The sequence below is a fragment of the Panicum virgatum genome, chromosome 9K (genome assembly GCF_016808335.1).
Source record: "Panicum virgatum strain AP13 chromosome 9K, P.virgatum_v5, whole genome shotgun sequence".
NCBI lineage: Eukaryota > Viridiplantae > Streptophyta > Magnoliopsida > Poales > Poaceae > Panicum > Panicum virgatum.
In genome coordinates this window covers 64,633,818-64,660,205 of record NC_053144.1, presented here as the reverse complement: position 1 = coordinate 64,660,205, position 26,388 = coordinate 64,633,818, and the positions used below count along the sequence as shown (strand labels likewise).

The 26,388-nt window shown below is 50.1% G+C and overlaps 5 protein-coding genes and 1 long non-coding RNA gene across 9 annotated transcripts; 1 reads left to right on the top strand and 5 right to left on the bottom strand.

Moving 5' to 3' along the window:
* Positions 1 to 1,688: 1,688 nt before the first annotated feature.
* LOC120647022 (ethylene-responsive transcription factor RAP2-13-like) lies at positions 1,689 to 3,106 on the bottom strand. Of its 3 annotated transcripts, none has more exons than XM_039923619.1 (2): positions 2,302 to 3,106; positions 1,689 to 2,271 (listed from the first exon to the last, which is right to left on the bottom strand). In XM_039923619.1, exons 1-2 carry the CDS (start codon positions 2,959 to 2,961, stop codon positions 2,014 to 2,016), a joined length of 918 nt encoding a protein of 305 aa, XP_039779553.1. In that variant the 5' UTR covers positions 2,962 to 3,106; the 3' UTR covers positions 1,689 to 2,013. The 3 variants fall into 3 exon arrangements, with proteins under 3 accessions (XP_039779553.1, XP_039779552.1, XP_039779551.1); XM_039923618.1 differs by having other exon boundaries at positions 1,689 to 2,290; positions 2,321 to 3,105; XM_039923617.1 differs by having other exon boundaries at positions 1,689 to 3,105.
* Positions 3,107 to 6,702: 3,596 nt separating this feature from the next.
* Positions 6,703 to 9,931, bottom strand: LOC120647020 (5'-3' exoribonuclease-like). The gene is made up of 6 exons (XM_039923615.1): positions 9,578 to 9,931; positions 8,828 to 8,952; positions 8,259 to 8,573; positions 8,009 to 8,178; positions 7,454 to 7,879; positions 6,703 to 6,968 (listed from the first exon to the last, which is right to left on the bottom strand). The coding sequence occupies exons 1-5, from the start codon at positions 9,851 to 9,853 to the stop codon at positions 7,494 to 7,496; spliced, it is 1,272 nt and encodes a 423-aa protein (XP_039779549.1). The 5' UTR covers positions 9,854 to 9,931; the 3' UTR covers positions 6,703 to 6,968; positions 7,454 to 7,493.
* A 3,489-nt stretch (positions 9,932 to 13,420) lies between these two features.
* Positions 13,421 to 15,711, top strand: LOC120647021 (serine carboxypeptidase II-3-like). Its single transcript, XM_039923616.1, has 5 exons — positions 13,421 to 13,795; positions 13,920 to 14,027; positions 14,121 to 14,398; positions 14,476 to 14,840; positions 14,933 to 15,711. The coding sequence occupies exons 1-5, from the start codon at positions 13,531 to 13,533 to the stop codon at positions 15,153 to 15,155; spliced, it is 1,239 nt and encodes a 412-aa protein (XP_039779550.1). The 5' UTR covers positions 13,421 to 13,530; the 3' UTR covers positions 15,156 to 15,711.
* Positions 15,712 to 16,695: 984 nt separating this feature from the next.
* Positions 16,696 to 17,450, bottom strand: LOC120647019. 2 transcript variants are annotated; one of them, XR_005664655.1, is made up of 2 exons: positions 17,256 to 17,450; positions 16,696 to 17,048 (listed from the first exon to the last, which is right to left on the bottom strand). It is a non-coding gene; the product is annotated as an uncharacterized LOC120647019 (long non-coding RNA). The 2 variants fall into 2 exon arrangements; XR_005664656.1 differs by having other exon boundaries at positions 16,696 to 17,041.
* A 785-nt stretch (positions 17,451 to 18,235) lies between these two features.
* LOC120648236 lies at positions 18,236 to 20,059 on the bottom strand. The gene is made up of 5 exons (XM_039924970.1): positions 19,760 to 20,059; positions 19,165 to 19,506; positions 18,925 to 19,072; positions 18,556 to 18,620; positions 18,236 to 18,421 (listed from the first exon to the last, which is right to left on the bottom strand). Exons 1-5 carry the CDS (start codon positions 20,057 to 20,059, stop codon positions 18,368 to 18,370), a joined length of 909 nt encoding a protein of 302 aa, XP_039780904.1. The 3' UTR covers positions 18,236 to 18,367.
* A 482-nt stretch (positions 20,060 to 20,541) lies between these two features.
* LOC120647018 (protein SOSEKI 2-like) lies at positions 20,542 to 24,417 on the bottom strand. Its single transcript, XM_039923613.1, has 5 exons — positions 23,902 to 24,417; positions 23,719 to 23,788; positions 23,491 to 23,606; positions 21,745 to 22,417; positions 20,542 to 20,909 (listed from the first exon to the last, which is right to left on the bottom strand). The coding sequence occupies exons 1-5, from the start codon at positions 24,119 to 24,121 to the stop codon at positions 20,795 to 20,797; spliced, it is 1,194 nt and encodes a 397-aa protein (XP_039779547.1). The 5' UTR covers positions 24,122 to 24,417; the 3' UTR covers positions 20,542 to 20,794.
* Between the last annotated feature and the right edge of the window lie 1,971 nt (positions 24,418 to 26,388).

The following is a 26,388-nucleotide window of genomic DNA, read 5'->3' as shown; positions in this document are numbered from 1 at the left end:
CATGTTCGTTACAATCTCCCCTCAATCCCAACTACCTTTTCAATGGGTCGTTTCTTTCAAATTTTAAACCAATCCTTGCATTAGCTCACAGTCTTCCTTTCTTAGGTCTCCAGCCTTTGAGATCAACAAGAAGTCAACTTAAAGCTAAGCAATGGACCATCATGGGATTGGCAGGTGGCAACATAGTGGGCATCCCTGCCAATCTCCTTGAGTGCTCTAAGAGAGCAGCGTTGACATTGGGACAGGGATTATGGGGTTGACCTCACCTGACAATAGCTGAGCATTATTGGTGCTTTATGCAAGCTCTGGTTATTATCTATAGCCTCCATGAGAGGATATGCATAGGAAAATATGAATGGTCAATGCCATGATGGACTAGAGCATGAAAATGACCACAAAAGCAAGTTGTGGATAGACCATACTGATCTGTAAAGTGACATAAACCAACCAGGATTAGCAAGTTGAGCATTAGTAGTTTAAAAGCACCAAAAATATATTATCAGGACCTTGATCTTCAGTCTCACATATTTAATAATCGGTACTATGCTTGTAATATATTTCCGTGTGGTAGCTAGGTTTTATGTTGATGAAACCAACGGCAAACAAGCTTGTTAAATGAATGTGGTCTCTATTTTTCAAAAAAAAAAATCCAAAGCTACAGAGAGAATACAAAGCTACCGCGATCAAGCTCGAAGTTCTCTAATGAACCAAAGATAGAGCCAACTGCCAATTAACGCGTTTCTCAAGGTTCATGCATCAACCAAAAGGCAAACGAATTGTTTGATAGAAGCGACAAAGTTACACTGAACGGTGTACAATGAACTTTGAGAGGAACCATGTAAATTGTGGCGATTGCCAGCAAATTACCTGGTTTTCTCCTTCTAGGGAATCGGATTAGCATTATATTAAGCGAAAGCAACGTTGTGATAACGTGGAGTCCTGACTTCCCCACATGACACTCTGGTCCTTTTAAACTAAGAACAAGCGAAGAAAGAGATCCAGATGCTTTCCCTCCTATGCTGCAACAGATATATAAAAATATCATTTAGTACTATTCGAAATAAGATATGTGCGGCAATGAGTAGTACAAGGTTAGTGTGAAGACCAGATCAGTTGCTTCAATTTTGAGCTAACAAATTCCAGAATTCGTACTCTGAATTAGCAGAAGTAGCAAACAAGGTTTGTATACACAGGGTTTTTTTGAATTGGTTTGGAATATCTTTCTCCACATCAAACTTTTACATGGAGTTAAAGCTTCTGGACATCAAGTTCTGTGATAAACTGACAAGTAAAATATACCCTACGAATTTTTCCAGGTTAAAATGCTTTGGGATCATGTCAAGTCTCAAGTGGTAAAGACTCAGATCTGTGCAATGACATAAAAATCGATTATGAAATTGAAATGACAAGATTACATCATTCCAAAAGATAAAGGCGAGGCAATTCCGTGGTAAAACCATAAACCTTCACATCTCAGTGATGCAACCTAACACTCGTAGCAAATATCATGTTTTGAACCTTTTGAGCTGATCCTAGTCGAAATGTGTTTCTTCGTCGCTACGGCTAAATAGTCTACATATTGAATCACGAACCTCATACTCTACAATTCCCGCCTCATTCCGGTTTTGCTATCATGAACACTAACATATAAGTACAGAACAAAAAAGAAAAAAGAAAGATAACAGCCGTTCTAGTGTCACAAAGTGGTATTTATTTGGATCATTGCAACTACAGAGTGGATTTCAAATGTATATACATGAGACCTTTGCATGCATAGTAGTAATTTCCTTAATCCAAAGTGCGGGAGAGACCTCCTTCCTGGCAATGCCATTTAAGAAACCAAGCAGACCAGGGGTTGATGCTAGACATGATCAAACCCAAAACCTAAACTGACAAGTACCTAACCACCAAGACAACCACTTTGATCTTTGGAGCTGTGATTCTGTGAAGTACAGAGCAACCAAGAACAGTTTGATCAGGAACTGCGGGGACGAGACGAGCAGAGCCTTTGCATTATGAAAGGATGGATTCCCAGTCGATCTCCAGCGAGGGGTACTTGCGCAGGTGGAGGCTCTCGGATTCGTCCCATGGCGCTTCTGAGAAGTCGAGGAGCTGCATCTCCGGAACCACGTCGGAGGAGTCGGTCGAGGACACGTCGCCATCCGCGGACGACGAGCTCTCGGACCCGGAGCAGCCCGGCTCGATCTTGATGTCCGGGCTCGCCGAGGAGAATGTACTCGGAGTCGTTGCGGCGGTTGCCGCAGTGGCGTTGCTCTGGCTCTGGCTCTGGCTTTGGCTCTGGCTCTGGCTCTGGCTCTGGTTCTGCGGCGCTACGTCCGTGCCGTTGCAGATGGCGTGGAGCTTGGCGTCGACCGCGGCGTGGAGCGGCGGGCCGAGGTGCGCGCCGCCGCGCCTGAGCTCGGGGAAGTTGAGCTTGGCGGAGTCCCCGCGGAGGCGGAACGCGGCGCTGTCGTAGGCGAGCGCGGCCTCCTCGGCGGTGTCGAAGGTGCCGAGCCAGAGGCGGGTGCGGTTTCGCGGCAGGCGGATCTCCGCCACCCACTTCCCCCAATGCCGCTGCCGGACGCCGCGGTACAGCTTGGACACCGGCCGCGCGGGGAGCGGCGCCGGCGCCTGCCGCTTCATCGGCTGCGTGGCCACCGCCGCCAGCGCGCCGCCCGCCGCGGCGGGCCGGCGCAGGAACTGGAGCTGCGACTGCACCTGGAGCACCTGCGCGGGCGTCAGGCCGCCGGCGCCGGCGCCGAGGAGCGAGCTCGCCGCGCCCTGCTGCTCCACGCCGCCGGAGCACGGGTACGCGAACGAGATGGTCTGAGGCTGCTGCTGCTGCTGCACGGGCGGGGCGGCGACGGCGAGCGCGCGCACGAGCTCCTTGCTGTCCGCCATCTCGTACAGCGCCGCGTGAAGCGCGGCGCCGCGGCCGTGCCAATCTATCGTCGTAGCCATGGATCCTCGCGCGGAGGGGATCAGGGGAATTAACAGAAGAGGGCACCGCGCGAATCTACCGGAAGATTTCGAGGGCAGAAGCGCAAGCGATTTCGGGAGTCGCGAAGGCTGGAGTGCGATCAGCAGCCGATGAGCAAGAGCGGCCGTTGCCCGGGCTCTTTTATAATCGAGGAGGGAGTCCGCGCTCGTTTGTTACCGGCCAACCGGAGGGCGCCAGGTGTCCGCGCTCGTTTGTTACCGGCACCAGTCGAGACCTTTCACCGCTGAGGGACGAGCGTGTCCAGGCAGGTGCCGGTAAACGGGTGGGTACCTGGAGGCTCCTGATTGGCTGGGGAAGCAGTGTGACCTGGTAAGATCGATCTAGCTGTCACATGGCTGTGTTGAGTGAGCGAGCGTGGTCGACGCGGCAGCTTGTCTGCTACGGCCTCCGAGTGCCGAGAGTGGTGCTGGGTAGTATCTCGACGCCGTGATGGAGCAAATGGTTTAAAACTTTAAACAACCATTTATCTCGCCAATCACCTCTCAAACCCCCGGATCTCCAGGTGCATACTACTAGATTAGCCAATCTCAGTGGGAGTATCACGATAGTGTCATGTGCATTAAATTTACTAACATGTACTAATAATATGATGAGAGAGAAAAGAGAAGTGTTATGAAATGTGAGAGAAGTACCATCACTGTAATATTTCACTGGCACAATTTTTAAGATTTCAATATAGATAACTATGTCGATGACACTCCCAATAAAACTGGTCTAATCTTTGTATACAAACACCTACTAGATACGACAGTGACGTAAAGGCAGCCGAATCGTGCGATTTGGTGCCCCCAGGGGCGGATCTAGCGTGGGGGCTGGGGGTGCGCCAGCCCCCTACGTGCTTGCACATCAAGGAAAAATAGAGGAGGAATGAGGGAAAGAAGAAGAGAAGAAAGAAGGAGAGGGAATGCTGGAGGAGAAAAAAGGATGTCAGCCTCCTGTCCATGAATCCTGGATCCGCCGCTGGGTGCCCCAGTGTCTTGCTGCGCGATTGATTCTTCTTAGCGGCATTCTTCACGATGTTTGCGATTGCGATCATGGTTTTCACTAGCGATCGGACGCGGACGGGGCTTCTTCCTCTGCACAGGAGAAGGGACACGCGAGGCAGACGATTCCGTTTCCAATCCCGAAAAAGACGATATGCCGCGACCAACAGTGGGCGAGGGACACAATGGAATGTTGACCAGACAAATAAAGCTGTGATCGCCACATTGCACAAAACCTTTCCACTCCCTCCCCTCCCAAGGAGTTCTGTTCGCTTCAATGATCCCTGTTCGCTTCAATGATCCCTAGTAGCCCTGCCACGTCTTTTCCTTTTTCGCAAGTGATGGATCGGAGCCCACACGACAGCGCGGGCGCGCTCGGGTCCGGTGCCGAAAAGAAAGTGGCTTTCGGTGCTGTCGCGGTCTCGCGGAGCAGTCTTCTCCTCGTGCCCCTCGTGCGGAGCTTGTGGCGAGCGGCAGCGCGCGTGCTCCGGCCGCCGCTGCGAGGCGGAGGCGGAGGCGGAAAGGGAAAGCGAGCGGGCGGGGAGGGTGGAAGGCGTCTGCAGCCACAGAACGGAGGCCGGAATCGGCGGGGAATATCGACGTGTCGGGCGGAGCCTCGTTGCGGGCGGGTGCAGGGTACAGCCCGAGAGAACCAGTCGTGGGGATACGCGATCCCGGAGGTGGGAGTAGGGGGTGCCTAACCACAAGATCGCTGGCGTTGGGCTTCCGGCTACCTTTGCTGAAAAGGGGTTTTGTTTGCATCTCCAAGCCCGAATCAGAATTGATTCCCGGTGAGTTCGTCGCAGCAGCAGCCTCCTCCTATAGCCTGACCTCAACACCACGGTTCCTACAGCGCATGCATGGTCTTCCAGAGACCCGAGAAATCTGTGGAGCTGGGATGTGACGGGCTTGCCGCGAGAGTTTTAGAGATGGGTTAAGGAAACATCCAGAGGCGAGCTGGGGTTTCCTGTTGCTTCCTGCGAGGCTCTGGATGAGCAGGTATGGTAGCCTGAGCAGCACGGTGTGTTACAGTAGTATGGCCTTCCGTTTCATCAAGACCCCCCGAGCAATTTTCCGAACAGTGAAGTGATAGGCTCAGCACAGGGATCGGTTCTGGAGAAGGATCGCAGAAACATCTCGAAGCAAACAGCGCGAGGGCACCACCAACTAAACCACCTCCTGGCCACTTTCCCGGGATTAGAAATCACCATCTAACACTTAGACCACAGCTAGACGTAGTAGGCCCACACAGCAACCATCACCTCTCGCGAAAAGAATGTACAAAAACAGAAGCAGAAAGGTGATGGGTCTGCAATACTTATCAATGTGGTGCCTGCCTTGCTCCATCCGCACAACACAGCAGTCATGTTACGCTGGGTGGTCGAACATCACACGGGCGGAGATAATGTTCTAAAGTGCAGGTCAAAAAATACTACATGCGGGTGATAATCTTTTAAATAAAATCGTGGCTGTTGTTCATCAAGGGGCGTAAATTAAATGCATAGGGGTTAGTGGCCATTACGCTGCCCCGAGGGGAAAGGCTAGGGCCTAATGACGCAGCAGCCAAACTGGCAACAGGCTAATCAAGCACTCCACGAAATGTTAGGTCTCCATGCCCTATCAGGTAACATGTGACAAATTTGATGATGCCATGCTGCTCAGCAGCAGCTCAGATGATGTAACTAAAGTAGTCAACAGATTAAAAAAAAACTAGCATGATAAAAGATTTGGAAAAAAACTGAGTATGGCGACATGACAATTGACCTCACTACTTTGGGCATCATTCACTACCGTAGAACCAGAAAGGGGTCACAATGGCCCCCACACAACTACTCAAACTAAAACAGGTGTTCTACAAAACAAGGGCTGCAAAAGGTGAGGTTGGGCATCTCCAGTTAATCATCCCATGCTGATTACCTTATAGATGAAATGCGTGATTACTATTTGACCAGGTAGAAACTATGGACACTGAAATTGCAGTACAATATTCCTAAGACAGACATAGACTAGTCTTTGGTAAACAGGTCCGCAGAAAAGGCACAACTTTTTAGTTGAAGAGCACAAAACGTTTATATACTTGATGCCTCTAGGATAATGTTTATAAAAAAACATCAAATATGATATTAAAGATGAGGGTTAAGCGACTCATGATAATGCACAAGAGAAGAAGCTACAACAACCACCATGACAGGGAGCTCTTCATTTGTCAAGAAGCCCATGAAATTTGAAGGTTCCGACCATCATATAAACAATGGCAATCCATTATCTGTTAACTCCTACATTTTAGTGATCATAGTTGGACGCCATGAATGTGGGCGTTCAACAATAAATTATTTGTTGATTCAAGATTGATCCTGCAGGTCACTATTGGCTGGAGCCGAATTGTTTATCTATCTGCATATTATCTCTGCCATTTCAATTTGCTTAAGTAGTTAAACCTAATGTTCATGTAAAATTATTCAAGTCAAATTCAAAGATAGAATAGTTTATATTAAAAAAATATGAAAACGTGTATTAGCCTTAGAAGCACCTAATTGATGCAAGTCAACACATAGATTATACTAAAAAATTGCTTTACTGAATGAAACTAGCAGAAACAACATAAATAAACAGGACAGTCATCATTCGCATTGAAAACATAGGAGTATCACAAATATGGTTGAGGAAAATAGAACAAGGACAGGAGAGCAATTCATTCATATGTTAATAGACAGATGATGACGATAAATCATTTAATAAACAGTTTATTAATACGCTGATATGCTCTGATTCTATGAACATCAGTTCAATGTTGCGCGCTTAAATTATCACAGAGAAAATATACATTCTTGATTAAACATCAAAGGTTACCAGATTCAACATATCTACTTTCAACAAGGTCATCAACTATAATCAAACATATTAGCTCTAATGGGATGCAAAAGAGGGGAATAGCGAAACATAGTGATTCACTGATTTGCAAAAGCGCATACTGCAGTCTGAACCATAGTCACAAAGTTCCTGGGTCGACCGGGTCGAGGAACGGGGTCGAGGGTCGAGGGTCGTCACTTTATAAAATTATGGTACGAAGGGGGTATACATCTATGGAACGATAAATTATTATGTGGGACGCGACCCTGATTCATCGGGGTCGATATCTTCGGGTCGATAAAGACAAAAACTATATATATGCTACTAATGAAGAAACTAATCTGCACAAGCATATAAGAAACATATAAAAGAGTATATTTAGACCATGCTACACGTACTCAGCTCATTGTCTAACAAAAATCACACCAATCCACTGTCCTTAACCTCTTTATCCCAATTAAATCTGCTAGCAATGGGGCTGCGACCCCTTTCAAACCGGGACACGATCCAACCTTGAATGGGACACTGACCCACTTCGACCCCGACCCTCGAATCGGAACGACGTTCCCGGGTCGAGGGACGAGGCATCGACCCCGAATCCTGTGACTATGGTCTGAACTAGGCAGAAAACATTGCTCAAGATGGCTATGTAGTCGATGTCATCTTTCTGTTGCATAATGAGCAAGCTTAAGTCTTACCTCCTCAAGCTCAACATCTTCCAACTCATCATTGCTTGACCATGAAGATAGGCAGAAATTAACAACATCAATACCAGCACTTATTGGAGAAAAACCATCAACATTGGTAAGTCGTCCAAACTTGAGAATGTTTCGTAGATTTGCAGAAGATGGATCCTCTGCAAACTTAAGAAGGATGTCCTTCATAGCAGCAGACCAGATAGGCCTAGCCATCTTCAGGAAGCAGCACAAAGTAGTAATAGCAAGCTTGACCGTGCCAATGTCAGATTCATCTTTCCTGCCTCTTCCATGAAAATCTGAACCTCCGAGTTTCAGCAGTCCATACTTCTCAGCTAATTCACTAAATCCTGTACAAAAAATATCATACTGAGAAATGACCAAAATACCCCCCAACATCTGCTGACAAATAAATTTTAGTGCATGAGGAGTCCTTCATCCTATCCCAAGTTACCACAAATGAAGTGTTAAAGACATACCATCAACCTTTCCATCACTTCTGTAGATCTCCATACCATTAAGGCCAGCACCTTTTAAAGACCTGATTATTGCATCCGGGTTCTTCAATGACCAAGGATGAGCAAGTGCAGATATACCCCCAGTACGACTAATTAACTGCGCAACGGTCTCAGCAAATGGTTCACTTCCTCTGCAAAAAACACAGGTCTTGTTATTGACGGAAAAATCTTTCTCAACATAGGACATGCAGATTTGGGATGAAGCGTTAACCTGGCATATGCGGGGCCATCATCAGCAAGGTACTTGTTGAATGCTTGCCTTACATTCTCTACATAACCTGCTTCAACCATAGCCCTTGCTACATGCAATCGACCAGGTGCCACTCCCTCACCAGCAATTTTAGTTAAATGCTCCCACTTTATTGGCACCTTGAGTCTATTTAATTTTGCCAGCATATTCTTTGCACGTAAGTATCTCCCATCTCTAATGTTCAATAGCATGCTGTACAACTCATCAGGCCTTGATGGACCGCACGTACCATAGTATGCAAGGATATGGACAGGCTCACCAGCACCAGCAACTTCCCTTATAGACAATGAAATTCATAATGTGGATCATCATATGAAACATCCGCGGTCATAGTAAAACTGCTTAAATGCTGTTTCCAGTAGCATTTTATTAGAAAGGCAATGGACCGTTAAAACAATATTGCAGATCTGTCGACGAGAATGTGCAACGAGAATATGATTGATACATTATATTAAATTGCATGATATGAATAATTTTTATTCCAAGCATAATAGAAAATGTATTTTCAGTAAAAGCTAAAAGGCACTTACCTTGGATTATATAGCGCACTGATTTCAACTCCAGGAATTATTCTCATGCCGAATTTGGAAGCTGCTGAAACAGCTTCCGGTATGCCAGCCATGGTGTCATGATCTGTTAGGGCAAGAACTTTGACCTACACCACAAACATATACAGTTTAGTCACTCATATTTCATTATTCAAGATTTACAATGTGCAGCCATCAATATATAACATTTAGTCAGCACAACCATACCAAAACTCTAGGAGGTAGGTTAATAGGTCATGGTATATAATGCACAAATTCTTGGGGAAATAGACACCAATGCATATCAATCATTTTTTTAGCAGCACTTTGCTAAGCAATGCACTGTCTGAACTACCTAATGCGTGTCCAAAGATGACAGCTCCCTGAACTACCCAATGCGTGTCAGAAAATGACAGCTTCATTCAATTCAAACAAACCGATCACTGGAGCAGAGTTAAAACATACAAGGAAACTGCTTCCCAGTTTGATAAAGCAGTCACCAGTGCAGCACTTCCAGGTACTACGACAGGGGAACAGCCCTACAAGGATGCTACTTATTTCTACACAACTACGCACATTGGCAGGTATAATACGTGTGCAAGTTCAAAATGTAAAGCGTACGCACACGATGAGGCAATCGAGCTCGAATCCGACGTAGAACAGCACAATGCCGCCGAAACAAACCTCACGAGCATTTCCCCAAACACCTAGCGGGCAAACGGACAAGTGGTCGTAGAGGGCTTATTCGCTTACCCCGTTGCGGTGGGCGCGCTCGACGAGCGCGGAAGGGGAGAGGAACCCGTCGCTGTGATTTGAGTGGGAGTGGAGCTCAAACAGCACGTCGCCGCCGCTGCGCGCACCCGGGGCAGGCAGGAAGTCGTCAGCGTCAGCATCGGCCGCCGAGGGTTCTGGAGGTGGCGGCGCGGGCTGCGCCCAGGCGCGGACGTAGTCTAGGGCTAGGGCCTGGTCGGCGCTGGTTCTGGCCTTCTTCTTGCTCCTGCTCGGCTTCGATTTCTTCTTGCTTCCCATGTCGGGGACTCGACGGAGGGAGACGCGGCGCCGGTTGGGACTCGAGAGGGAGGTTCGGAATGGATCCAGATGGATGAGTCTCCTCTGAGTAACTGCAGAGAGACTCGACCACTGCCGTGTGGCACGGGTGATCAACTGGCCCGGGTGACAGCGGCTGAGTCCTCCAACAGTTACTGCAGAGGATTTGTTCCGATCCGGATTGGGTGACTTGCGGTAGACAAGTCACAGCGTGATTGGCGGGCCGATCTGGGACCTCCATGATGTATCCAACGGCTGAGAAAAGAGGAAGGCAAGTTATGATTTTTTTTTCACTGCTAAACATTCATCCGAGCTCGTTTTGCCCCAAACGGATTCGAGGAGGACGGCGAGGCGCCGCACCTGGCCGCCGCAACGCGCCGACGCCGCCTTGAGGGAGGCGGCCCCATGCCGCACCCGACCGCCGCCGCGCTGCACTGGTTCGCCGGCGCGAGGGAGGAGAGCAGCCGCGAGCTGGGAGAAGGGCCGTCACCTCACGGGCTTGCCGCCATGCCCGTGCACCGCTGCTCGCTCCGTCGTTCCTCCTCCAGCATCGTCTTTACCCTCCTCCTCTCCTTCCTCGTCGCACCGCCCGCCGCTGCCCAGCTACCGTGGACGCACTGTGGGGACGGCGGCGCCTTCGAGCAGAACAACACGTAGTCACGTACCATTCCAACCTCGAGCTGGCCTCCGCCGTCCTCCCCGGAACGCCTCCTCCTCCGCGTCTCTCTTCGCCGCTGCCGAGGTCGGCGCCGCTCCGGATGCGGTCTACGCCCACGTGCTCTGCCGCGGCGACGCGAGCGCCCCCAACTGCGCCGCGTGCCTCGCGGTCGCGTTCCAGGACGCGCAGCAGGTGTGCGCCAACAGCAGGGAGGTGGCCATCTACTACGACCTCTGCTACCTCTGCTTCTCCAGCCGGGACTTCCTCACCGTCGCCGACGATAACGACGAGATGTACCTCCTCAAGACGGAGAACGTGAGCGCGCCAGCCGCGGCATTCAACGCCGCCGTGGCCGCGCTCCTCAGCGCGACAGCGGACCCGACCAGGCGATTCGCCACGGGCCAGGAGACGCCAGGCGAGGGCATCCCCGCGATTTACGTGCTGGCGCAGTGCACGCCGGACATCACACCAGCGCCCTGCCGGAGCTGCCTCGCGAATATAACTCGGATGGCGCCCTTCTCCCAGTGCAGCGCGGCGGCTGCCGGGTGCGGCGCGGGGCCGCCTCCCTCAAGGTGCGGCGGCAGCCGAGTGCGGCGTGGCGGCGCCTGGGTTCGACGCGGGGCCGGCCTCCCTAGCGGCGTCGGCGCGTCGCGGCGGCCGGGTGCGGCGGCCGGGTGCGGCGCCTCGCCGTCATCCTCGAACTCGAGCGTTTGGCCCAAAACGAACTGGGAATGAATGTTTAGCGGTGAAAAAAAATCAAAGTTTGCCTTTCTCTTTCCTCGGCCGTTGGATACATCATAGAGATCCCAGATCGACCCGCCAGTCACGTTGTGACTTGCCTACCGCAAGTCACCCAATCTGAATCCGTTCGGAATTGGGGCGGATGGATTCTAACCCATCGCTTCGATATTTTTATTTTTAAATTAAGAACCGCTTCGATTAGGGATGTAAATGGATCGGATACGGACGGATATTGTCGATATTGTATTTGTTTTCACATTTTCTATCGAATTCGGATTCGAACACGGATAGTCTCGGATACAAATACGGATTCGAATTGCTTTGGTTACGAATACGAATAGATGTGTATCGAATACGGAGGGAACCAGATGCGGATCATGTCGGGCACGGATATTTATTCGGATATTGAGTAAAGACAACATTTATTCATATCGCACATGTTGTAACGCTCGAACATCATATTTCAAATTCTAATTAAATTATACTTAACGAAGCAAATTAATAAATAACTTTTCCAACTATTACATAGATGAGAGAGATTCAATTACATGACATTCTAACTTGCACTCAGATCGATTCATCTATTTTGGAGGCCGGATTTGAATTAAAATCATGCTTGATTATAACAATAGATGACATACCATTTTAGCCACTCAACTACACGACATTAACATTCTAATTTATTACATGCATAATATATGTAGGAGATATCAATTTATTACTAGAGTTTGACTTATTATACGATATTTGAGTTTTTATTAAAATGGAACGTCGAATCATTGCTAAAGTTTGACTTTAGTTCTTAAAATAGATTAAGAATAAATAAGATTCAACTTCTATAGAGTGGCAATAGGTAGATTATATTTTAGAAAATTTTTGGTGCTAATTTTATGTTTTTCTGATTTCAAATGAATTAGTTATAAACTTTTAGAGACAAATTCAATTTATATTAATGTATATATTTTACATTGTAAAACCAGAGTAGTGGAACTAGGTAGATTATATTTTTAGAAAAATTTTGGTACCAATTTAATATTTTTCTGATTTGAAATGAATTAGTTATAAATTTTTAGATATTAAATTAATTTTTTACTAATATATATTATAAACTATCCGAATTTGATATCCGAATCACCTATCCGGATTATCCAACCAGATATTGCCCATATTGTATCCGAATCCGATATCCGAATAAAGTATCCGAATTCCTATCCGATATCCGAAAAACATCCGGATATCCGAAAATAATATCCGAATCACTATCCGACACCTCTTGGTTGGTCGGTCGGTCGAAAAATATTCGTACCATTTACATCCCTAGCTTCGATAGTTGCTTGTCTAGATTTGGAGAAAGACTTCAAAACTTGGAGCCTTTTGGTTGCGATACATCTCACGTCGGTAATTTGAAACGGATTGCAAAAATAAGTACAACGGTATGGGGATCTTCGATACATGATTAGATTTTCATAAAATTCATTGGTGAAAGAAAAAAAATATTCATGATTAGATTTAACATCGATGTATTTTTTTAAAAAATTGTTCTCATAAATATCTTACATTGTTTCGTAGTCCATCTTATGCATTTACAAATATTTTTCAATTACTTTCCTATGAGTTCATCCGCATTCACCAAAACCATAATAAAAACCGGAATTAAATTCACTACAGATATATGTTTGCCATCATCAGCAAATGTAGCATACGTATAGTGAAGTAAAATGGATGTAGTGTCGTTATATTTGCCATAAAAGTTTGATCTCTTGCTTTTTTTCTCCCGACTCTTCTGTTAACCTTCTGCATGTACACATGACTCTTCTGTACACCATTAATCTCTTGCTTTTTTTCCCGACGAACATTAACCTCTCGCTCTTGTTAAACAATACAAAAATTATCTAAGCAATTCTGCAAAAACCATGGTCCTCGATGATGACCCAACGCCATACCAGTGTATTTTTCGTGCAGTACTGAACTCTGCATTGTAACTAAAGGCTTTAGGTGTCAATTGCACAGAGATACGAGCGACCAAACGAATGGGCTAAAATCGCTGGAACAAAACCACCACCTGCTCATCAAAGGGTGAGAGGACAGGCCTATAATTGGCAAAGACATCTCGACATGCTAAAACCGCTGGCTGTTTCGTGGAACGGGCACCAACTATAACGAGCCCAAAATTTAGCCTCCCGAAAGTCTGTTTCTGTCTATAAATCCGGAGCTCGAGATCCACGCCGGCACCACGCACTTGTTTTCATCGGAAGCTACGATGGCGGCGACGAACGCCATGGCGCTGCGCCTCTCCGTCGCGATCGTCATCTCCGTGCTCTCGCGGCAGGCCCTCGCCGCCGGCGAGGGATCCAAGGAGGCGGACAGGATCCCCCTGTTGCCCGGGCAGCCGTCGGGTGCGGTTCTCCAGCAGTATTCCGGCTACATCAGCCTCAATGACACATACGGGAAGTCGCTCTTCTACTACTTTGTGGAGGCCGACGCTGATGCTGCCAAAAAACCGCTGGTTCTCTGGCTCAATGGAGGTGAAATTCTTTTCATGCATTCTCAACCTTTGCAGTTATAATCTGAAAAATTTGAGTCCTCCGTTCATATGATCTATAGATTCACTCACTCGGGGTCTTATTGATCTGTCTCTTACGCACGCAGGGCCTGGCTGTTCGTCGTTTGGGATCGGAGCGTTCCAGGAGATCGGGCCGTTCCGCGTGGACACGGACGGCAAGACCCTCTGCAAGAACAAGTACACCTGGAACTCAGGTGAGGCCTCTGCACAAATGACAAACCGAACCGCCCGGTACGGTCGTGGTGTTTGCGTTCTGAAACCAACGACGGCGACGCGGCGATGTGCAGCGGCGAACGTGCTGTACCTGGAGAGCCCCGTGGGCGTGGGCTTCTCGTACGCAGCGGACACGGGGGTGTACAAGGTGATGGGCGACAACATGACCGCGAGCGACTCGCTGCAGTTCCTGCTCAGGTGGCTGGACCGGTTCCCCGAGTACAAGGGCCGCGACTTCTTCATCGTCGGCGAGAGCTACGCCGGGCACTACATCCCGGAGCTCGCCACCGCCATCCAGGTCGCCAGGATCACGCGCCCCGCGGAGACCCCCATCAACCTCAAAGGAATCTCCGTAAGTAGCTGGTGATGCCGGTGGAGTCGCTGCGCTAGCAGATCATGCATGCGCTGCTGACTAACATGGTGCTGCAGATTGGGAACGCGATCCTGGAGTTCGCGGCGGAGCAGAGCACGCTGTACGAGTACCTGTGGCAGCACGCGTTCCTGTCGGACACGGGGCACACGCTCATCGCGCAGAGCTGCAAGGGCATCGACGACAACTCGCCGCTCTGCTCGGGGGCCAAGGACACGGCCTACAACCAGCTCGGCAACATCGACGTGTACAACCTCTACGCCGGGACCTGCCACGACAAGAAGGTCAAGCCCGTCGGCTCCAACTGCATGGACCTGGCCGACCCCTGCGCCCAGTACTACGTGGACGCGTACCTCAACCAGCCCGAGGTGCAGAGGCTCATCCACGCCAACACAGGGCTCAACTACTCGTGGACTAGATGCAGGTATGTACGGCCGGTTTCGTTTGTTGCCACGACGGCCCACACACTTACACGATCGAGCAAGCTAAGTACTCGTTGGAACAAACTCTCAACAGAGGCAGCAACTACAACCTGTTCAAGTTCGGGGACTCGCCCTACCGGTCGATGCTGCCGTACCTCAAGGCCATCGTCAACAGCGGCATCCGCGTCTGGATCTTCAGCGGCGACCTGGACGCCATGGTCCCCGTCACCGCCACCAAGCAGTCGATGCACAAGCTCGGGCTCCCCGTCGTCGCCGACTGGCGCCCATGGTCCACCGACGGCCTGGAGGTAACCTAATAAGCACCGACTTCTATCTAGAGCGTTCGTTGTGTGGTGACCACAAGGATGGGTGACGCGTGGCAGGTCGCCGGGTACGTGATCGAGTACAAGGGCCTGGTGTTGGTGACGGTGCGCGGGTCCGGGCACATGGTGCCCATCGACCAGCCGGACCGCGGCCTGGTGCTCTTCAAGTCCTTCCTGGAGGGGAAGCAGCTCCCCAAGTCCGCGCCCATGGTCGACGAATGACAAGGCAACGCAGCAGTCGAGCCCAGGGACTCGCCACCGGCACGGCCGGCCGCCGGACTTCCCCGTTCAGATCAAGTCGGTCATGCGTGGCGCGTACGAACTTTTAACTGCCGGATTGTACCGTCCAAAGCTCTGCGAGTTGTACACTGTATACAATGTTTCGATGGCGTCTAAGAATTAATTGTCTGACATTTCTTGTTTGAGAAAAGAAAAAATTGTCTGCGATGTCTCGGCTGTCAACGTTCAGTGCCCAGTGCCAGGCATATACTATTTTTTTTGGAAAACATGTCCTACGATACAAACATTAATGGTCCAAATAAATTTAACATGTAAATTATTTAATCAACATTTCAGCGTCTTTTATTTAGTGATGAACAAAATAGGTGGATGACAATTTTAGAAAAAACATTTCCGGCACTTCTTTACCTTGTCCTATCATTTTTGGGAAGATCAAAGGTATTCACCAGCTGTTCCATCTTCAAATAGGTGTAACAAATTTGGGAACATTTAGTTTATAAGACTATTGGGAATTTTAGAATGAGATTAAACATGAGAGGGGGGGGGAGCTGAAGTAATACAAACCAATGTTTGAAATTAAAGCCCCGAAGGTTTCAAAAAAAAAAAGAAATTAAAGCCCCAGTAATACAAAATATTTTACTAATACGCCTAAGGGATGGGAATCATGCACCTGTGCTCAAGAACAAGAGCTTACCACGCTTGAAAGTTGAGACTTGTGTCATTTGTCCGATTTTTCTGCAGGAATGAGTACGATTGGCTTCTTGTTCTCAAATTTCCTTAGATCCGAGAAGCGTCTCAAAAGAAACCGAAAAAAAACATCAGTAAAGATGAAATTGTAGATCTGTGATTGCCAACGGCCTGCCTAGCAGGGGGCAAAGCAAGATGGTTCTTGGCGCAGCCGGGCAGGCGGCAAGGCCGTTGCAAAGATAGCCTGGCGCAGTGGCGCTGGCTGCCCAGAGTGGCAGCAGCGCCCGGCAGGGAAAGCACTGCACGCCCGACGCTGCATGACTGGGAGGCCATGGCCCATGGGCGCGGCGCGGGTGGTGCGTCAGCCGTGCCCACAGGACAGGATCCAGCAATGAACGATGGCATCCAGCATCCAGCATCCAGCATCCATGTCTATCTTCTTTCACCGTCCTCCTCCCAGTCCCAGCACAGCTGCACGGTGATTACTGACGAGTTGGCCCGTGCTAACGCTACGGGTTAAAAAAACAACACATGTAATATTTATGTGTAATAATAATATACACTAAATAAATCAAAATTGTACATTTGAGCAACAACATCAATGCAATTTTATGTTTTTGAACTTCTGAAACTCAACTAAAATGTTTATAATTGGACAAATATTCAAGAAGAAGCAACCAATACACTAAACCATTGACATGGCCTTGATCATTGGCATTTCTACGTTCAGAAGTGATGACATAGTTGTCTAGTTCGAATTACATAACAATTGATACCTTGACCAAACCACGGCAATTAACATTAACTCTGACCATGGCAAGTAATATTAACTCAATCAGATTAGAGCAGTAAAAAGGGGAACCTGTTGGCATGTGGACAAGGCTTGATCATCATTTGCCATGCATAGTATGCATCTGCAGTACGTAGTGGCAAGCCCAGGAGCCCTCTAGAACCTGAAATCTACAGCAACATTAGCTATACATGAGACGCTATGTTTGTTTTTATTCCTTTTACGTTGAGCAGCATATATGGAGTAACAGGATTTCACAATCTACCATCACAACTCAGTTTCTCTCATTGCTTGATGATTGAATGATTCAGATAAAGGAATAAAAACGCTTTCCATATTGCAATGAACCCTAAATTGGTTTTTACAAGATGATATACCGGAAAATGTTTCTTCAAGCACAGGAATTAGTAGTGCCGGTACATCAATTTTTGCCTAAACATCTTGAGCACGATAGTAACCTGAAGGATAAGAGCAATATAAGTGTCAGCAGATGCATCTTCTGACAGCCAAGCTCAACATAACCCATTCTTTTTTATATATATAATCCAGAGTATGTTTTTTATGACAATCCTAGGATTGGATCGTGCACTGTCTACACAGTGCATTGATCTCAAGCTAACAGCCAGGTAACAAAGAGAAACTATTAACCCCCTCAAATTAGTCCTCGGCAGCATTCAAGTTGTTGCAGTACAATCTGAATTAAGAAAACTGACCTAGCCTAACTTAGTTTGCTTGAAAGAAATAACAGTAAGATAGTTGTAATAAAGAATTACCAATCCCTCACAGCTTAGAGCATCTCCAAGAAAAAACAGAAACAATTTTTTATGCAAAAAATCCTGTGGCAAACTGAAAATTCCATGTGTGCTGAACTACCCTTTCAAACCCAAATCCTAATCAATTTAACAATAAAAGTCCTAAAGGCTGTCACCTCCATATATAGCTTACACAACAATACAAAGTAAAATATCCTCCTAAATCAGAGTCTATCCATAAAAAATTGGTGTCTGCAACTGATCCAAAATTAAGTTCAAAATCAGCTAACAAGCTACAATATTGAACAAACCTGAAGCTTTAACCTTTTAAGTTTGCTCCAAATCTCTTGAGGTCCCATATCTGCTATGATCCTATCTTGTCCTGAATGGCTATGTGCACACCCCATTTCATCAACTGAAGTATGCACGACAGGAACATGAGCAAACAAACAAGGAATTACGCTGTGGAATTCTAAAAATACCACTTGCACTATTACAAAAGTCACCTAACAATAAACACACAAAATGTGGCATTTGTATCAGACCATCCAAATTCCTTGTCACTATCCTAGATTGAAGACTTGCAGTCAATCAAATAATATGTGCAACACACAGTCCCTAATCCAAAGGTCAAGTAAATTAACAAATAAAAAGCAGTACAATCACCATAGAACAAATCAGCAAATCACCAAGATGCAGGTCTGGTGTTCAATGAAACATACCCGCTGATCTAGTGTTCAATGGAAGCCATCAGGATGCAAGCTCACTAACAAATATGAGACTTTCAAATTCTGGACAAATGTTTCAAATATCAAATATATGTTTGACACCATGGCATTGCATCAGAAAACATAATGAAAATGCAATCATTAATTCTTATTACAGTATAACAGAATTAAAGGCAAAAAAATGAGAGGGAGTATACCTCATGTTTGAGCATGCAATATCCTTGGTACAACAATCTATGAGATACACTGCTCCCAAGATGGCCTTGAAGACATGGAGATACACATGTATCAATTCAAAAATATTCTGATTCCTTAAAATCTGTAAGGCTCAACATGCATAGCAGTGGGGCTATGGCCGTTCCATAGCAGTGGGGCTAAATATGCATTAGCAATTTAGCACATTGCCTACTCAATTTAGCACATTGCCTACTCAATTTAGCATACAGACCTTGCTTTTGTTTCACAGAACATCAACCCGATAACCATTATTCAGCAATTGAATCTATAAGGAAGAGCCATGTGTAGGAAGATAAATTGGTCTTAGAAAGAGAAAAAAAACTATCGACCTTGGCCATCCAGCAGCCGGACAGTGGGATCCTGTGCAGAGCTCACGGCAGTGATGTCTCCGGCATCGTACCTTGTCTGTTCCTGGAGGGGGCGATGGCGTCTAGCAGGGTGGGGGCAGCTACCGTCCAGCAGGGAGCGGCGTCCTTCCTGTAGGAAAAGGGGGCCGATGTCATTAGCGTAGGGAGGCACCAGGGTCGGGGGAATCGGACCGGAGGGAGGCGGAGGGAGGCTCGACAGACCTGGTCGGCCGGCCTAGGGAAATCGGACCGGGGAGGCGCCGCTGGACGGAGTGCTTTAGGCCTTCTAGGGTTAGGGCACTGGGGGAAATCGGAGCGAGGGGTGCTGCCGGAGGGGAAGGCGAGGGGGAGGAAGCCCCCTCCCAATGGCGGGGTGGCGCGACCAGGGAGGCACCGGCGGGGGCGACATGCCGGAGTCGGGAGGGAGAGGGAGGCGCGGGTCGGGAGGGCGCGCGGGCGAGTGGCCGCGGTGAGGAGAATAAGGCCATGTTTGGGAACGCTTATGATTGGATTATAAGCAAAATAAGCCAAATAATCCCGCCAAACGGGTTGCTTCTCAACTTGCTTATTTGGAACGCCACCGCGAAATAATCCCCCTCAACACTGCGTTTCGAAACGCGGCTGTCTCCTCGCTTTTCTCTCGCTTTTCCTGTGAGCCCATCACCTTCGTTCCTCCCCCACCCCCGATCAGATCCGCACCTGGCCTCCTCCTCCTCCCTAGCGCCGGCCGCCGGCCCTCTCCTCCTCCCTAGCTCCGGCCGCCTCCCTCTCCTTCCTCCCTGTCGCGGCCGCCCTCTCCTCCCTGCTGCGCTCCGGCCAACTCCCGCTCCTTCCTCCCTGTCGCGGCCGCCCTCTCCTCGCTGCTGCGGCCGCCGTTTTCCTCCTCCTGCTGTGCATTCCGCGGGCTGCAGAGCAAGCGCCGCGCGGCGTTCCCAGTGCACCTGCAGGCCGCGTTTGGGAGCCGGCGGTACACGCTGCCCTCAACAGGAGCAGGTGCCCGCGAGCCACGAGCAGGCAGCGCCTCAAGCTCCTCCCTCCAGAAAAGTGCAGCACTTTCCTTCGAATCTGGTGCCGCGGCGATACTGCAGCCGCCGCCGCACCTGCCCTTCGAGACCATCGCCGGCGTCACCACCCTCTGCAGTGGTCCATGCCAAGGAAAATCTACTAGAAATAATCAGGCAAGTCAAACGTCTCGCTTATTTGGATAGCGGATTCTTGAGATCGCGGCGTATGAAAAAATCCTGCTCAGCTTATAAGCGAGTCTGAGATAAGCGTCCCCAAACAGGCCCTAAAGAGAGGGGGAGAGAAAAGAGAGAAGAGAAGGGGAAAAAGAAGGAAAAAGATATGGCCCAAGATTCGAACCGCGGGTGCGGCAGGGCGACGAGCGCGGGAGGGACGGGTTGAAGCTTGCGGATCCTTAGAAGCTGAACCGTTTGATCGCGTTGAAGTCCGTTGGTAGTGTTAGTAGACGTCGATTTTGATGGAATCGTTTCTTTGGGTACAATTCCTGAAGTACACAATGGTTTGGATATGACTGCGGGGTGCAATTTTTGGGGTGGCCTTAGGGAAGTTTGATTGGTGCCTTGATGGACTCGAAGCGAAACGAAACCAACACTGATGAAATTGGCCACCGGCTAGCTTACTGCTACTCTCTCGCTCTCTGAAACTAACAGCTGCAAAGGACGATGCCCTGATCACTACAGATCTAAAGATGCTAAACACACCATCTAGTGTTCAAAATCAAGCTTTGTGTTGCACACAGGTAGAGATAAGAGCTAGCTAGACATGTTTAGTTCCTGCAAATCTGATGATGGAAGGCCTCCGGCCGGTCTGGTCCTGGTGATCTGGTCTGCTACTTCTGCGGCGGCTGCTTCTTCCTGCCGGGGATGCACCGTCCCCTGATCCCTCCTCCGTCGCCTTCCATCTGCTCATCCGCTCCATCCTCGCCGATCCCAACGCCAAGCCTCCTGGAAACCAAGCAAGAATTATTCATCGATTCTGAATTCCCATGGTACGCGCGCGCTATGTAGCGTAGCTAGATGGTAGATGCTACACGCAAATGCCAAACATTAATCACGTGCGTGCGTAAGCATGGATAATCTTATCAGCTACGTACGCGTGCTACAGTGCTAGCTCTACCTCGTTTGGCAGTGTATCGTGTAGCTATGGAGTGACCGACTGACAGTGAGCTACTCCTACTATACTGTACAGCTACACTGCAGGCACAGGCACAGTGCACAAAGTACGGTCGCAAATGTGCAGCCACAGCCCCGGAGCAGTGCATGTGTGCATGTGCACATGGCCCCGTCCACACTGCACGACGACGGGCAGCATCCGGACCGGCCAACGAAACTGCTACTCATCCGGTGCTTCACACAGGAACAGTATACTGCTGCTGCCGCGTCAGCATTCTCTGCCGTCGCTTTCCTCCGAACATAAACATTTATGGGCGTACATTGTCACTGCTCATTTGTTGACCTCCAAGTTGTGTCACGGCTAATCTCCAACCTTTCCCGTTTAGTCCTAACATGCCATGCTACACCTACGTGGCTACCGTTTACATGTGTCCGAGCACCAGGAGTGAGTTTTTTGGCTAGACGTGACCACACGAAAGCAACTACCAAGAATATGAGTTCACAAATAAATTTGCAAACGATTAATCCTGTCGTGACATTGTCGAAAAAGAATTTCTTTCAATAAAAAAATTGTAGAAAAAAAACAATCATGCGATGACAAAAGCTACTAGTAGAGTAATAAAGATCATAGAGATAACGACGACCAGTCGTACGGTATGGAGGTTACCTCTCCTCATTGTACGAGTTGGACCGCTTGAGCGACGACGCCGGCAGCGGCGTGCCGCGGCCGCCGGCGCCCTCCACGATGCTGCCGCTGAAGTACTCCTTGTCCGGCACGGCGAGGTGCCCGAACCGGCGGCCCATGTCGGCGCCCCCCGCCGCCGCGTCCTCGTCGTCGTCCTCCTCGTCCGCGCCCGCGCGGGCCGAGAGCCGGCTCACCAGCCCGCAGCTGCGCCTCGGCTCGGCGCGGCAATTGCCCGAGCCGCCGCCCGCCGCCCCCGCCGCCGACCCGCACGCGATCAGCTGCAGGAGCACGGAGCCGGGGCGGTTCGGCTCGGGCTCCGGGTACTCGGCCCGGCCCGGCTGCAGCGGCGCCAGCGCGGGCGGTTTGTCCGAGGAGGTCGAGGACGGCGGCGAGGTCTCCTCGACGGGGAGCTCCACGGGGCGGCTCCGGTTGGTCCGGGCCGAGACGGCGGCGGGCTTGTCGGCCCGGGCGAGCCGCGCCCCCGCCGCGTGCGCGCCGGCCCGGCGGTGGTGGTACGAGTAGCCCAGCTCGTCGTCCTCCGGATCCTCTGCGGCGGCGTCCCGGTAGGCGTCCACGTACTGCTTGTGGCTGTGGGGCAGCGCCATGGGCTTGGTCGGAGACCTGTCCGTCACGCGGAGGTGCTGGAACCGATCCGCTGCGAGGTTCAGAGAAGATGTCAGCGAGAGAGGAAATTTTTTTTTAAAGAATTGAATGATCTGGCGAGACAGGTGGCCATTAATTCAGATGATGGGCACGGCCGATGAGAAGTCGGGTGACGGCCGGCCTGAGCCTGACGGGTTCACATCACAAGTCTTCGCGAATTACGAGGTGGCGCAGGAAGGCAGCGTGCACGGTGGGAAAAAAAAGCTGCGCTCGCATTTACCAGCCAACCATAGTCGGGGGCGTATCGCCTTCTGCGATTGGAAGACGTTCAATCGCAATCGCAGAAGGAACACCGCCCCCGGCGACCCTGGCTCCGGCGGACTACGCCAGGCCGTCTCCACCACCGCCACGTCTTCTCTTCGCTCCCGCCATCGGCACCGCCCACCGGAGGGCTGGGCGGGGTGGCGCGGGAGCGCCGCCACGCCCTCTGTCGGCCAAACCGCCTCCACCGCCGGGCCGCCGCCACCCCGGCCCCCAGGTCCGGTGATCATAAAACTCTCCCGAACCCCGGCAACCCCGAACCCTAAAGATCCGTCGCCTCCACCGCTACCCCGGCCGCCGGCGACCTCGCCGCCGGCCGCTCCGCCCACCCAACACCCCTCCCGGCCACTCCTCTCCCTCCCCTAGATCGCCGCCGCTGCTCCGCCTCCCCCTATCACCCCGTGTCGCGAGGTTGAAGATGAACAGCACCTCTGCGACGCGTCGCGCGTCGCCTCCCAGCTGTTCGCGCGATAAATAGATTTCCCCTCGTGGTCCAACCGTTTGACGATTAGACCCGAGCAACCGAGAAAAACAAACGAAAATGGAGCTCGGCTTCCGGGAGGCAGCGGTTAAGGCCGTACCCGAAATTTGAAATTCGCAGCAGTAATTATCAAAAGCAGCGTGTTAATGTGCATTATCCTTTATAGTATGTTCCAACCTTTTGTATGCATGCAAGCCATAGCCCATGGGCCATGGCCATTTTTTAGCATGGTCGATGCTACTACTACTTCGTATCTCGGATGAGGCAGAACAAGTGGTGGTCAAACACAAACTGAATGCAGGCCGAGCAGAGGGAGACGGTACCTGAAGAGCAGCCGGGGAAGATCTCGGAGCCCTTGAGCACGTACTCGACGCCGTCGGACGGGTAGATCACGTCGTTCTCCGACAGGTCGTTCCACACGTACCCGTTCTTGTAGTTCCTGCAGCACGTACAGCAATCATTTGCAAGATCAAGCGCTCTCACTAGCTAGAGTTATACAATTAATGCCGCTAATCTAAAGAAGCGGAAACCAGTAGAGGCTCGCCGTCTACCTCTTGCAAGACCATGAGAAGAGAGCCGGCATGCCTTTGCCCCGCAGCAGCGTGAGCCTGTCCATCACATCTTCACGGGCCGCAAGAACAAACAGACAGCATCACCAGCATGCATGTGTAAGGAGGACAAGAGAATCTAGTTGCCCACCACGCGCGCGAAGACGAAGCATGATGGTATGGTACCTTTGAGCCGGAGGGGCTGGTGCGGGTGCTGCGCGATCTCCATGAAGTGCGGGTGCTCCAGCTGCCCGTTCCTGCAGAGGTAGTAGATGATCTGCACCCTCCTCATGGGCCTCGCCGGCGCCGGCCTCGCCGCCGCCGCGTACGCGGGCCGGCCCCGCTCCGGGCTCGCCTCCACCCTCCCCGCCGCCCGCCTCCCTTCCGCTCCGCCCGCCTCCATCATTCCGCGCGCCTCCCTTCCGCACGCAGCGGCGGCTTTGGCTGCAGGAACGGGCGACTCTGGCCGCAGGTTCCACTAGAGAGGAGGCGACGAATGGAGTGGGAATGGAACGTCAGCCGGGTACGGGCGCGCCCATGTTCTCCCCCTCTCTCGACGCAGGAGCACTTTTTATACGTCGCGTCGCGCGCTTTACGGATTTCGAAAGAGCCAACCACCCACACCCGGCAGCTGCGCGAAAACACGTCAAAACTTTAACAGTGCCGGCCACTCGGAGTGGCTGTGTGCGAGCGCACGGCGGCGACCTGGAATGGAAGAGCCCGGCGGGCGGCGGGCCGGGCGGGCATGCAGATTGCAGAGGGCGTCATCGAGCATGTACTGCGGCGCATTGATTGCGCCTGCCCCGCTGGGTGCAGGAGGACGCACGCAGCGGCAGCGCGCTGCCGCGGGCGGGCCGGGGCCCGGGCCGGCGTGATGTGGACTTCTGCTGCGGTGGGGAGGAGACGGGAGGGGGGACCCCCAGCGTGGCCCCCCTTGCTGCCCGTGCCTCTCCTGGCCGCGTCGCCTGTTCCGCACGCGCTCCGGCCGGCCGCCGGACCAACTACCAGCACGACCTCGCCGGCTCTCCCGGGCTTTGTTTTGTTTTGCCGTTGCATGCAAGGAAAAGATCAGGACACGGTTAGGAAGCGTCTTGTGCGAACGACTAGTGCAATGCAGCGAAGGGCTCGTGAGGGATTGCATCTTTTGGAAACTAGCTAGAGCCAGCCCAGCCAGCGCCCAACCGCAGTGCGTGCGCTCCGGTTCCATCTGATGGGATGGGAAATGGCAGGCTTGGAGCCGGACGAACGAACCGGTGCCTGTCTTTCAAACTGTTTGACTGATGTCCAACCTCCATGGCCAGCCATGTCGAACAGTTAACTAGTTGCTGCTTAAAATCCGAAACTCAAATGCAAATGCTCCGTGCCGGAATTCAAAACATCAAGGGCCATTATTATTATAAATTGAATTATGGACTACAAACATCAAGGTACAGAAGGCATATCAAATCATGGAGGTTTTGGTCATGCAGTAGTTATTTGCCAACCATGGATGGAGGTTTAGTAATAGAATTTGTTCTTAATTAGTGTCTTCATTGAACTTTTGAGATGACTATCCTCTTTTGTTTAGTTTTGTCATTATGATCGTAGATGGAAGAGTAGCAAACTTTATAATAATCGGTTGTAGCGTCTTTTGAAGTTAAAGTTAGTACACTTTCTCATTATCTAAAAAAAGTCAAGGCTACCTCTGATAAGACAAAAAGAGAGTAAAGCATTGAGAGCAGCCATCAAAAGCTCATCGATGACGCATGTCCGGAAAAGCCCACCGATCCATCAATGATCTAATAGCTCATCGAAGGTACTTGTGTTAAGAAAAAAAAAAGAAAGACCCATCAAGACCAAATAGTGCTATATACTGGAGGAAGATTGATTGAAGTCTCCGTCCGTTTCATAAATCATTCAGTATTTCGCCAGGCATGCATTGAAGAGATTTTGCTGCTCGTTCTACATGACTACGTATATGGCTGCATGCTGCAATGGCTATGCTTACTAGGATTAATAAATTGCTGCCCTTTCTTCGCTACGTATATGGCCAGGCTCTGGAGCAGCTCCTTAAAAAAAGAATTGATAATAATAAATCTCATCTGCTCTTGATATTTAATTCATGGGGGCACAATATAGTATAAAAGTTACTTTACACTGCAGGGCACTGTATGCCCGCTCTGATGAAAAACGTAGTTTAATTATCAGCAATAAATCCCCTGAGGATTCTGCTCCTCTGCAGCATTGAGCGCGCTTCTGTTTCCTCGTGAGAAGGAAAAAAGCACTTGTTGTGTAGCGTTTGTTTGTGTGTAAAGAAACTAGAGCTGTACTCCTACAGTCCTACTAGGTGTAGCTATCCATTGCTACCCTTTTTCATTTTTCGTGATATTTGGTTCCTACCAACATACAGTAGATCCTTTTTGGATTATGCCACGCAACATTCTAGTATGCTAGTATGAAACAAAAAGTGGCAAGAAGGGTGATGGATCACGCCAAAATGCATTGGTCTGAAGCAAATGCCTGGGTTGATTTGGAACGGACAAGAAGGAAAGCATGGCAGCCCGGTGCATCAATAATGTTGAGAGCATAGGTACAGTCCACAAGAGATGGAACCAGAGCGCAAATTGCCTATTTGCCTTTCCCTGACTGGGGCGCTCGGTGCTGTTCGACGGCTACGGCTAGAAGGGCTAGTCC